This window comes from Camponotus floridanus, unplaced genomic scaffold (genome assembly GCF_003227725.1).
Source record: "Camponotus floridanus strain SB8 unplaced genomic scaffold, Cflo_v7.5 scaffold11, whole genome shotgun sequence".
In the NCBI taxonomy this organism is placed as follows: domain Eukaryota; kingdom Metazoa; phylum Arthropoda; class Insecta; order Hymenoptera; family Formicidae; genus Camponotus; species Camponotus floridanus.
In genome coordinates, this window is record NW_020229226.1 from 1156278 (window position 1) to 1168695 (window position 12418).

At 27.0% G+C, this 12418-nt stretch overlaps 2 protein-coding genes across 2 annotated transcripts; both read left to right on the top strand.

Annotated features, from left to right (window-relative positions):
- Positions 1-2159: 2159 nt before the first annotated feature.
- LOC105255269 (guanine deaminase) lies at positions 2160-5949 on the top strand. The gene is made up of 9 exons (XM_011264441.3): positions 2160-2236; positions 2493-2625; positions 2746-2997; positions 3469-3687; positions 3855-3962; positions 4031-4135; positions 4220-4385; positions 4513-4659; positions 5739-5949. The coding sequence occupies exons 2-9, from the start codon at positions 2527-2529 to the stop codon at positions 5936-5938; spliced, it is 1296 nt and encodes a 431-aa protein (XP_011262743.2). The 5' UTR covers positions 2160-2236; positions 2493-2526; the 3' UTR covers positions 5939-5949.
- A 3454-nt stretch (positions 5950-9403) lies between these two features.
- LOC105255270 (guanine deaminase-like) lies at positions 9404-12026 on the top strand. The gene is made up of 9 exons (XM_025413356.1): positions 9404-9481; positions 9761-9895; positions 10027-10278; positions 10458-10676; positions 10832-10939; positions 11006-11107; positions 11239-11404; positions 11532-11678; positions 11799-12026. The coding sequence occupies exons 2-9, from the start codon at positions 9797-9799 to the stop codon at positions 11996-11998; spliced, it is 1293 nt and encodes a 430-aa protein (XP_025269141.1). The 5' UTR covers positions 9404-9481; positions 9761-9796; the 3' UTR covers positions 11999-12026.
- Positions 12027-12418: the final 392 nt, after the last annotated feature.

A 12418-nucleotide genomic window follows, 5' to 3' on the forward strand; every position in this document is an offset into this window, starting at 1 on the left:
ATATGATTGTTATATGATTTAATTGATTTTGATTCTTAATTGACTGACTTGAAACCATTACGATAATCTTCATCATGGAGCAACAATATTTAATCTGGGAATTTTATAAATAAAAAAATTTTAATAACGAAGAAATGTAAAATAATGACATATAAGTTTAAAAATATCAGTTTTATTATTATATCTATTAATATTAAATCCAAATATTGTTAAATCCATGTTTTGCATTTTATCTCTATATTACAATATAATATATAAATACAATATGATATTATGCATATATAGAGAGAGCAACTTCCGATCTCAATAATTTTCACATATGTTATCAATTTCAATACTTTGAATAATGTTATAAAAGTTTTAGCCCGCACTAGTTGTTTATTAAGTTTTCAACAAAAAGAGTTAATAAATAGAACATAATTTTACATCTTACAACGGTTATATAACGTAATCTAAACCGAATTTTAACTTTAAATCTGAAATAGGCCTGAGTCTCACCGTAAGGAACAGAAATAGCAAAACTTACTATGTTCACGCATGTATTTTGCAAGATAAAACAAAATTCTCAAAGATAAATCAAATTTCTCAAGATAAATCAAAATTCCAAAAGTTTTAGATTGATCTATTTTTACCTTTTGCATGCGTATGATGGAATTTATAAAATCATTTGTCCTTTTAATTGATTGTTTTATTCCTTCACAATATGCCCCGTCTAGAGGAACATTTCTAGTCAGCTTGCCAATAAAGGCTCTTTGATGGTATTAGCAATTTTTGTTCCCAGCAGCCGAGATACTCTGTTTAATGAGCATGCAGTATAGCATGCCGTCGTAGTTCTTGCGTGAATAGTTTGTCTCTGCAATTAAAACAACATTTATTTTATACTAATGTATTTTATATATCCTTTGAAAAAAAAGCGCTGCTACGCTGAACAATGTGCTAATGAAATTAGCAACGCTAAGTTTTTTAACTAAAATTTTTTTATATGTATTAATTTTTAATTTTTATATAAATTTTTATTTTTTTTTATTAATTTCTAATTTTTAATTTTTTTAATAATTTTTAATTTTGTATTTTGTATTATCATTTTTTTTTTTAATTAAACTTTTCAGGATATATGCATATGATTATTGCAATGTATATGATTATTCATATTTTCAACGATTTTTTATAATAGATATATTACAATTCATTTAATATCATTTTTCTTTTAATATTGAAAATAAAAAAGAAATATGTATATTTTATAGTGAAAATTTTTATTCAGTTGGCGCAACTTTTTAATATTATTTGTAGGAAATTAAAACAATTAATTTGTACAATTCTTTTAGTTAAAATATTTTAAGTTTTTATTTTCAATTAGCGTAATTTTTGGATATCATTATTTTTCTAGGATATAGTGTAGAAAATTAAAACAACTATTTTGTATAACTTTTTTTGGTTAAAGTATTTTTATAAGTTTTTATTTTCACTTAGCGCAATTTTTTTGATATCATTATTTTTGTAGGATATACAATAGTTTTTTACATTTATATATTCTAGCACTTCTCATAAAATAGGATCAGCCTACATAGGAGACAGAAAGTTATATAACAAAAATTGTATTTGATGTTATTTTTGCATTGTTACAATTGTTAAATATCATTCCACAGCGAAAATAAGCTGTTGAATGAATTATAATAAAACAGTGCTTTTATTTTTGTATGTTATAAACAAATTTATAAATAATATTTTGTAATGATTAAATTGTTTTGAAGATTAAAATTAAATAAATGCATTAATTCTTTATTTTTCTCTTAATAAAATTTTAATAAGTATAATAAAATATAAAATTAATCGCGTCGAAGATGTATCGTACGCATAGTAGGTGTCACACCGTAAAAAGTCAAAAAAGATACATAATCACAATATATCAGATATACATAATCAAATGCAATGTGATTTTTCTCAGATCAGAATCACAATGTATCAAATATACATAATCAAATGCAATGTGATTTTTCTCAGATCAAATCAGTTGTTTTGTAACATTGTTGTCTTTTATATCGCCAATAATCTCTGTTATAGTAGTCACATGCTGTGATAACGAACATATCGTAAATATCTCGTTAAATAATTTCGTTATTAAAAGATTAAAGCACCTTATAACTGAGTAGTATGTGAAAGAGGAGTGACTGTATTTAATATTATATTTGAAGATATTGGGAATTTTTACTGTATCTAAATTCTTTATATATATGTATGTTCTTCATATTGAATTAAAATTATTTGCACAATTATTTTCTTTTTATTATTATAATAGAATACATGATAATGAGAACATTATAATAATATAAGAAAAAAATACGTTATTTATAGTTTTGTTATTGAAAAGTTAATATTATGTGATAGTAGAGAAAATATAAAGATAATATAGAGATAAAGAGAAACATTTTCAAAAATATTTTAAAACTTTTGAAAAAGATACATTATATTGTTTCATTATATTGTTTCAGTGGTGATTGATATATTTAAAAAATACTGCGCACAATGGTTCGACAAGTTTTTACTGGTTCTATGATTCATGCAGATGAAAATGGAGAAGTGATTTTTAAGGAGAGTGTCACGATACTTGTCGAGGATGGCAAGGTATTTAATATATTCCATATATTAGTTTTACTATTTCTTTTGTTAGTAATTCATCTAATGTAGATAATATGTAAAATACAATAGAAATCTTTATTAACATCTGTGCTATACAATATTCAGATTATTGATGTTACGGAAAATCCAGATCAACAGAAGATAGATGATTTTCACGCAGACGAAGTTAATAATTTATCACCAGGACAATTTATAGTACCTGGATTTATCGATTGTCATATACACGCAGTGCAGTTTCCGAATCTTGGATTGGGTTACGATAAAACTGTCTTAGATTGGCTGGAAGCCTATACTTTTCCGTTGGAGAGGCAGTTTATTGATCAACAATTTGCAGAAAAAGTGTTTGATATAGTTGTGGTATGTAAAATAAATCTTGAAACATAATACTATCTAAAAGCAATACTTATATAATAATTTAAAATAATACTATAATAGAATAATGCTGTAATTAATATATAAAGTATATTATTATAAAATAATAATTGTATTTGACCTAAAAGATTAATATCTTTTCATTATTATTTTAAAATGTTTGGGACCGTTATTATTGTACATATTGTTTAGGTTGCCTTCTATCGCGCCCGTCTTTTTGTAATCGCGCTCTGTTTATTATTATTATTTAAATTTTAATTTTGTTTATATCCTAACGACTTCTTGAGTATTGAAAAGGATCTTGAATAGATCGAAAATTTTAGTATTACTTTTAATTTCTTTACGCTCTAACATCTTGCGCCACGATTTCGTAGCCTTTTAATTTTATTTCGTATTTTTATCATTTGGACCGTTTATTGTTCGTATATTTAATTATTATTTTAATTGTTATTGCAGAAACGAAGTTTACAAACTGGAACAACAACAGCATGTTATTTCTCATGTTTGTATACCGAGGCATCTGTGATTCTCGCAGAGAAATGTTCACAGTTTGGTCAACGGGCTTTTGTCGGAAAAGTAAACATGAACGTTCCACGAGATGATGGATATTACGAAAGCACGGACAAATCAATTGAGTCCACTTTGGCATTTATAAAAGCTGTCGAACAAATAGGAGTAAATAAAATTTTGTATTTTATTTTCTGCATATTTTTTTTATAAGATAATTATCTAGTTATAGTTGATGAGATAGTTATCTAGTTATATATATATAGATAAAAATTTTTTCATTGATATATAATCATGTAAACAAAAATATGTCATATTACTCAAACTACTTGCAGAATCCCATTATAAGACCAATTATTACACCGAGACATGCATTGAAGTGCGATATGGAATTAATGCAAGAGCTGGCAAAGATTGCTAAAGAAAAAGATTTACATATACAGGTATATTACGCACGTCTAATATCCATCACACATTAATATCAATTCAACTTGTTTTTCATTCTCTGTAGAGTCATATTGCTGAAGATAGAGACGAGAAAGAAATAGTAAAAGAAGTATATGGAGACACCACATGCACTGCAGTTTATGATTCCGCTGGTCTTCTTACCAACAAGGTAAGACTGAACTTTGTTTCGTTGAGTACATGGTATATATGTGTGTATATATGTTTATAATACATATTTAATCTTTTTTTACAGACAATATTAGCACATGGAATCTATCTTGAGGATAGTGAACTTAACACGCTTGCGAAACGAGGAACAGCTATAATTCACTGTCCGTCTTCGAATATAAATCTGAAAAGCGGTCTTTGCGATGTGCGGAGATTAAACGCTAATAATATCGATGTTGGCCTTGGAACAGGTGCCAATATTTTATCTCGCAAAAATTTTATATTAATAATGAAATTTGTTTTATATAAAAATTCAGTGTAACAACTAATTGTCATAATGTTCATTATTACGTTAATAATAAATATGTTTCTTCTCAGATGTTTCTGGTGGAGCAAGTTACAGCATCTTGGATGAAATGGGATTGGTTCTGCACGTATCAAATTCTCTATTTTTAACGGGTCATGATAATGTACCATTTGATTACAAAGATGTTTTCTTTATGGCTACATTAGGAGGTGCTAAAGGTAAAGTTTGAGTATTATATATATTAGAAACGATAATTATATATATATATATATACCGGGTGTTTCAGACCACCCGTACACCCCATTTTAAAGCAAAGGAAGTGGTTATTTTGAAAAATGTTTCAGACAAAAGTTGTTGAAGATAAAGTAATGCATTACATGGGTAAATTTGATTGACCTTGGGTGGCGTCGTGAAGGTCATGTCAAGGTCGACTTGAATTTTTTAAATGGGAACCCCTATTTTTCATTGCATATTCTTGTAGCTTATCTCGAGAGCTTTCCAAAACACTATAATTAAGTACCTTTTTATTAAGTACTTTTTGAGTTATAAGGCTTGAAATAATTTCTTAATTTTATATAAACCATAAAATATCTAGTAAACCATTCATTTTTCGATTATCTTACCTTCATACTTTTATGTACAAAATAATGAGAGGAATCAATTGGTGTAAAGAAAACACATAGTTGTTTCTAAGAAAAAATATGGAATTGTTAATTGCAAATTACATATTTTTTCTTAGAAACAACTATGTGTTTTCTTTACACCAATTGATTCCTCTCATTATTTTGTACATAAAAGTATGAAGGTAAGATAATCGAAAAATGAATGGTTTACTAGATATTTTATGGTTTATGTAAAATTAAGAAATTATTTCAAGCCTTATAACTCAAAAAGTACTTAATAAAAAGGTACTTAATTATAGTGTTTTGGAAAGCTCTCGAGATAAGCTACAAGAATATGCAATGAAAAATAGGGGTTCCCATTTAAAAAATTCAAGTCGACCTTGACATGACCTTCACGACGCCACCCAAGGTCAATCAAATTTACCCATGTAATGCATTACTTTATCTTCAACAACTTTTGTCTGAAACATTTTTCAAAATAACCACTTCCTTTGCTTTAAAATGGGGTGTACGGGTGGTCTGAAACACCCGGTATATATATATATATATATATATATATATATATATATATATATATATATATTAGAAACAATAATTGTATAAAATATGTCTTTTTACATAACAATATATACTAAAATTTTCAATCTAACTTATTATATATCGACTGTGTTTAGCACTTTCGATTGAGGATAAAGTTGGTAATTTCATGGCAGGCAAAGAATTTGATGCTCTCGTCATAGATTTGAACGCAGAAAACAGTTTGTTGGACAACTTTACAGATTACACACTCGAGGAAAACCTTCAAAGATTTATATATTCGGGGGATGATCGTAATATATTATCAGTTTATGTAAAAGGTAGAAAAGTTAAGTAAAAAACATTTTATTTGGTAAGATGTTACTTTTACACTGTTTTAATTAAACATTAATTCAATAATGTAAATAAACTGTTAAATAAATTATAAAATGCTTCTATTTTTGTATTTTATAAACAAATTTATAAATACTCTGTAATAATCTTTTGAATCTTAATATTATATGCTTAAATAAATGCATTAATTCTACCTTTGTTTAATAATTTTATTAATAAGTATCTTAATAATCATCTTAATGTATTGAATATCCCTTACGATTGAACTTGCATGTTCCTTTTTATAGCGATCGAGAATTCAATTATTCTTAAGATCCTTGTAATATTCTTTTAGAAATATACTTACTGTTAACAAAATAAAGAAAAGATGCGCTTTTTTTTAAACATTGGACATAATGTTTGCATAAGAAGCACTATCACGAAGCACGATCAGTATCTTCTTCCGTGACTTTACATATAAGAAAAAGAAATGAGTACATATTTGAGAAATTTTTCGTTCTTTATATACATTGTATATTATAATAATAAAATAATACTTTTCGCTCGGCCATATGAGATGTTTAAAAAACTGGCATTCTTATATATGAGAAATTTGTAACTTTTCAAAATGTTTTCAAATTTCATGTATTAAAGTATCGCGTATTCATGTTTTATAATTAAAAATTAAGAATAATGTAAATATAAAAAAAATAATAATTGTATCTTTAAGGCTTATTTGATTATAATTTCGATTTCTTTATACTATCAGTAGCAATTGTAAAATCAAATTTAATAATCTCTGACAAAAGTCATATTGTAATCGTAGAATTTGCAATTTATTAGAAAATAGAATTCAAGAATATTTCTTTGATATTTATTACACATTCTTGATTTTAATCATGAAGCGTGAACATATAGCTTTTGAATATATGGATAGTTTGACAAAATCTTTTAAGGATGTTTTGTATGTACAATCCCAGCGAAAAATAGCTAAAAATTAATATTGACGAATATCCACTTTTGGTGTATTTTGAGTATGAGAAATTGTGTGGAATATTCCAATTTGATCTTAGTACACAGATGTATTTTTTAATTTTCATTGCATTTTTATTGAAATATTATCTATATCTATATTATATATAATATTAATATATCCGAATTTTGTTAATCGAAATAATTAACTTTTGGCAGAGAATTTCGCCTTGTGACAGATACATGACTAACTTCATTAAATTATATTTAATATCTTTTTAACCAGTTAGTACTTGTATAATATTATTTGATCAAATATTTCCTCTGTATTTAAACTTTTGCAAATTTTAAACAAATTCTGAATATTATTTCCATGTGTTTTTGTCATTTAAATCGACGTGGTTATACGTTTCTCATAAGAACACATGTTAATTCGATGCAAATTAAAATCCTTATAACTTGTGAACGCTTTAGTAAATCGATTTAAAAATTGTACTGAAAATTATAAACATATGTAAGCACATTCTGTACAATTTTCATTGAATTCTCAATATTTTGAAAATAGGTATAAAACATTCTTATAACACGACATAGAATTTCTTATATTAAAGTATGATGATTCTAGAGATATATCTGTCATGTGTCAATTATCGATAATGCTGCATCGTGTTGTATCCCGAAAATACATCATCTGTAATCATCGCGATTAATCTGTGAACGAGCACGATTAAATCCCGGCGCAAACAGCTGACGGCCGCGTCATAACAATACACAAAAACGCGACATAAAGCGCGGCAAAAACTCGATCCGGCCGCAGGCGTTCAGATTGTAAATATGGTGAATTCGAATATTCGAATGCGTAAACGAGATTATCGAACGCCCAAGCACATCTTAATGCAATTACACACACACTTGTACAATAAAAACAATAAATTAATTTAATATTAATTTAATTTGCTTATTTAATCAGTGAATTCGACCGACTCCGACAGCTGTCCGAGTGCAATCCGACCGGAGAAAAAGAAAAGTACGAACGTTACAGAGATATTGAAAATAAGAATAATAAAAATATTCCGTAGTGTCTGTAGGAATATCACTTGAAGATTTTTATGCTATATTGATTATTTTAATGGTATGATCACATAATTCCTCAAAATCCCAGGCTTTGTGTCAACACTTTAATCGCATTTTCACCAGTTGTTTGAATGTTAAAATGTATCTAATTATTCTCTGCCGGATGAGGGACAGTGTAAGCGCATATTTTTGCCAAGACTCCAAAGAAAATGGATTATAAATTAGTTTCAGAAAAGAAACTATTAATAAAATTTAATGCTTATTACTTTGTTCATAAAATCGAAATAATTTCGATGTATTATTGTACTATTGATTTATTACATAAGAAAGTGCATTTCCTAAAATATGTCTTTCGTCGAAAACGAAAGTCTCGTATGTTTCATTATATATTGTCTCATTATATTGTTTCAGTGGTGATATATTAAAAAAATATTGCACAATGTCTAGACAAGTTTTATCAACTTTCATTTATGCAAATGGAGAAGCGATCTTTAAGGAGAGTGTTGCAATACTTGTCGAGGATGGCAAAGTATTTAACATATTTCGTTTATTATTTTTACTATTTTTTTATTAATAACTCGTAAATAAAATAATAACAATATTTTCATTAACTGTATTATACAATACAGTTCAGATTATTGATGTTACGGAAAATCCAGACCAACAGAAGATCATCAGATTCAAATTTTGTTTTTTAATTTTATAAATATTTTAACAACGGTTCTTCTCGAAAGGGTTATGATATAAAAGTTATTATTAAGTTCACTATTCATAGAGCGATTCAAAAGAACATCTAATTTGAAAAAGAGAAATTATAATTAGTAACATGCAAACCAAGAACATTCGATGTTCCTTAAGATCATCACTATATATGTATCCTTATTTGTCTTACAATTTCATTAATGGATATTTTTCTCTATCTCTAGTCGTTTTTGAGAAAAATAAACTTCTTATCAGATTTACCTTATATATGTTTTCTTCATTCCTTTTTCAATAATATACGATATTATTAATTTTTCAAATATTATGCCTTTTGATGTTGTCCATCTCCTTATTTTCGTTCCGACCAAATTTATCCCCTCTATCAGTATCTGGGACATAAATAATATTGTAATTGTCGCGATTATCTTTCGGGACAGATAATAGATCGCGCCGAAGATATTTTGTGACTTCCGTAAAATCGAAAGAAAGTACGCAATCATAATACATGTATCAGATATTGTGCGTAAAAAATGCAATGTAATTTTTCTAGATTAAATCAGCAGTATTACAACGTTATCGTTTTTTTGTATCTCCAATAATCACTGCCGCAGCAATCACATTTTATGATAAAGCACATATAAATATCTCGTTAAATAATTTCGTTATTTAAAGATTAAAACGCTTTATAACTGAATTTGGTGAAAGAGAAGTGATATTGTATTTAATATTATATTTGAAGTGATTTGTATTTAATATTATATTTGAAGATATTGGGAATTTTTACTTGCACTTTACTTGAATCTAAATTACATATGCATATGTACGTTCTTTTATTAGAATTAAAAATATTTGCACAATTCTCTTTCTTATTATTATATTAGAGTACATAATAATGTATAAAGTACATGATGATAATATAAGAAATAAAGCATTATTTATAATTTTCTTATTGAAGAGCAAATTTTATGGCAGTTATACTACAATTGTAAAAAGATAATAGAAAATATATGGTGATAATATAGAAATAAAAAAAAACATTTTAAAAATATTTTATAAATTTTGAAAATAGCAGTGTATATGTTTCTTCATTTTATTCCAGTGGTGATTGTATATATTAAAACAGTAGTTCTATACAATGGTTCGACAAGTTTTTACTGGTTCTATGATTCATCCAGATGAAACTGGAGAAATAGTTTTTAAGGAGAGTGTTACGATTCTTGTCGAGGATGGCAAGGTATTTAATTATTAACATATTCCATATACTACTTCTATTACTACTATTTTTTTTGTTTTGTGTAACTCATCTAATATAGATAATATGTAAAACAATAGAATTCTTTATTAAATGTGTCATACAATATTCAGATTATTGATGTTACGGAAAATCCAGATCAAGAGAAGATAGATGATTTTCACGCAGACGAAGTTAATAATTTATCACCAGGACAATTTATAGTTCCTGGATTTATCGATGGTCATATACACGCAGTGCAGTTTCCGAATCTTGGATTGGGTTATGATAAAACTCTCTTCGACTGGCTGGAAGCCTATACTTTTCCATTGGAGAAGCAGTATACTGATCAACAATTTGCAGAAAAAGTGTTTGATATAGTTGTGGTATGTAAAACAAATCTTGAAACATAATATTATATAAAAGCAACACTTATATAATAATTTAAAATAATACTATAGAATGATGTTATAATTAATATATATAATATATTACTATAAAATAATAATTGTATTTGACCTAAAAGATTCTTATCTTTTCATTATTATTTTAATTATTATTGCAGAGACGAGGTTTACAAACTGGTACAACAACAGCAAGTTATTTTTCATGTCTCTATACCGAGGCATGTGTGATTCTTGCAGAGAAGTGTTCACAGTTTGGTCAACGGGCTTTCGTAGGAAAACCAAACATAGACGTTCCACGGGATAATGGATATTACGAAAGCACGGAAAAATCAATCGAGACTACTAAGGCCTTTATAAAAGCTGTCGAAGAAATAGGAGTAAATGCAAATTTATATCTTATTTTCTGCACATTATGATGAAATATTAGTTTCCTAGTTATACATAGATAAAAATATATAGATAAAAAATTTTACATTGAAACATAATCATGCAAACAAAAGATATGTCATACAACTCAAACTACTTATTGTAGAATCCCCTTGTGAGACCAATTATCACGCCAAGACAGGCATTAAAGTGCACAATAGAATTAATGCAAGAGCTGGCAAAGATTGCTAAAGAAAAAGATTTACATATACAGGTATATTACACTTGTCTAATATTGACCACACATTAGTATCAATTCAACTCGTTTTTCATTCTGTAGAGTCACGTTAATGAAACTAAGGATGAGGTAGAAAGAGTAAAAGAAGAATTTGGAGACACATGCACTGCAGTTTATGATTCCACTGGTCTTCTTACCAACAAGGTAAGACTGAACTTTGTTTCGTCAATCTGTTGAGTACAAGAATCAGTATTATACATATTATTTTTATAAATAATAGAGATGTTCCAATTAAATGTGTATGTTTACAATATATATTTAATCTTTTTTTACAGACAATATTAGCACACGGAATCTACCTTGAAGATAGTGAACTTAACACGCTTGCGAAACGAGGAACAGGTATAATTCACTGTCCAACTTCGAATATAAATTTGAAAAGCGGTCTTTGCGATGTACGAAGATTAAAAGCTAATAATATCAACGTTGGCCTTGGAACAGGTACTGCAAATATTTTACCTTGCAAAGATTTTATATTAATAATGACTCTTTTTATGTAAAATTCAATGTAACAACTAATCGACATAGTATTCATTATTAAGTTAATAATGAATGTATCTGTTCTTAGATGTTTCTGCTGGATCAAGTTATAGCATATTGGATGAAATGAGATCGGTTTTGCATGTATCAAATTCTCTATTTCTAACGGGACATGATAATGTACCATTTGATTACAAAGATGCTTTCTTTATGGCAACATTAGGAGGTGCTAAAGGTAAAGTTCCAGTATTGCCATAGAAACGATAATTAAAATGATCATGTAAAATATGTCTTTTTATATAACAATATATACTATAATTTTCAATGTAACTAAATGTATATCGACTGTGTTTAGCGCTTACGATTGAGGATAAAGTCGGTAATTTCATGGCAGGCAAAGAATTTGATGCTCTCGTCATAGATTTGAACGCAGAAAACAATTTGTTGGACAACTTTACAGATTACACACTCGAGGAAAACCTCCAAAGATTTATATATTCGGGGGATGATCGTAATATAGTATCAGTTTATGTAAAAGGTAGAAAAGTTAAGTAAAAAACATTTTATTTGGTAAGATGTTACTTTTGCACTGTTTTAATTAATCATTAATTCAATAATGTAAATAAACTGTTGAATAAATTATATAATGCTTCTATTTTTGTATTTTATAAACAAATTTATAAATACTCTGTAATAATCTTTTGAAGCTTAATATTAAATGAATGCATTAATTTTTCTTTTTTTTAATAATTTTATTAATAAGTATCTTAATAATCATCGTAATATATTGAATATCTTTTACGATTAAAGTTGCATGTTTCTTATTATATTAGCGATCGAGAATTATTCTTAAGATCCTTGTAATATGCTTTTAAAAATATATTTACTGTTAACAAAATAAAGAAAAGACGCGTCCTTTGGAAACATCAAATGTAACGTTTTTGCATAAGAAGCACAATCAGAATCTTCTTCCGT

Excerpts from the sequence above, each read along its gene's own strand:
- LOC105255269 (XM_011264441.3), top strand. The coding sequence starts at position 2,527 with ATGGTTCGACAAGTTTTTACTGGTTCTATGATTCATGCAGATGAAAAT. Across the intron at positions 2,998-3,468 it reads AAGTGTTTGATATAGTTGTG|AAACGAAGTTTACAAACTGG; the intron begins GTATGTAAAATA and ends TTGTTATTGCAG. Across the intron at positions 4,660-5,738 it reads TACATTAGGAGGTGCTAAAG|CACTTTCGATTGAGGATAAA; the intron begins GTAAAGTTTGAG and ends GACTGTGTTTAG.
- LOC105255270 (XM_025413356.1), top strand. The coding sequence starts at position 9,797 with ATGGTTCGACAAGTTTTTACTGGTTCTATGATTCATCCAGATGAAACT. Across the intron at positions 9,896-10,026 it reads TTCTTGTCGAGGATGGCAAG|ATTATTGATGTTACGGAAAA; the intron begins GTATTTAATTAT and ends TACAATATTCAG. Across the intron at positions 10,279-10,457 it reads AAGTGTTTGATATAGTTGTG|AGACGAGGTTTACAAACTGG; the intron begins GTATGTAAAACA and ends TTATTATTGCAG.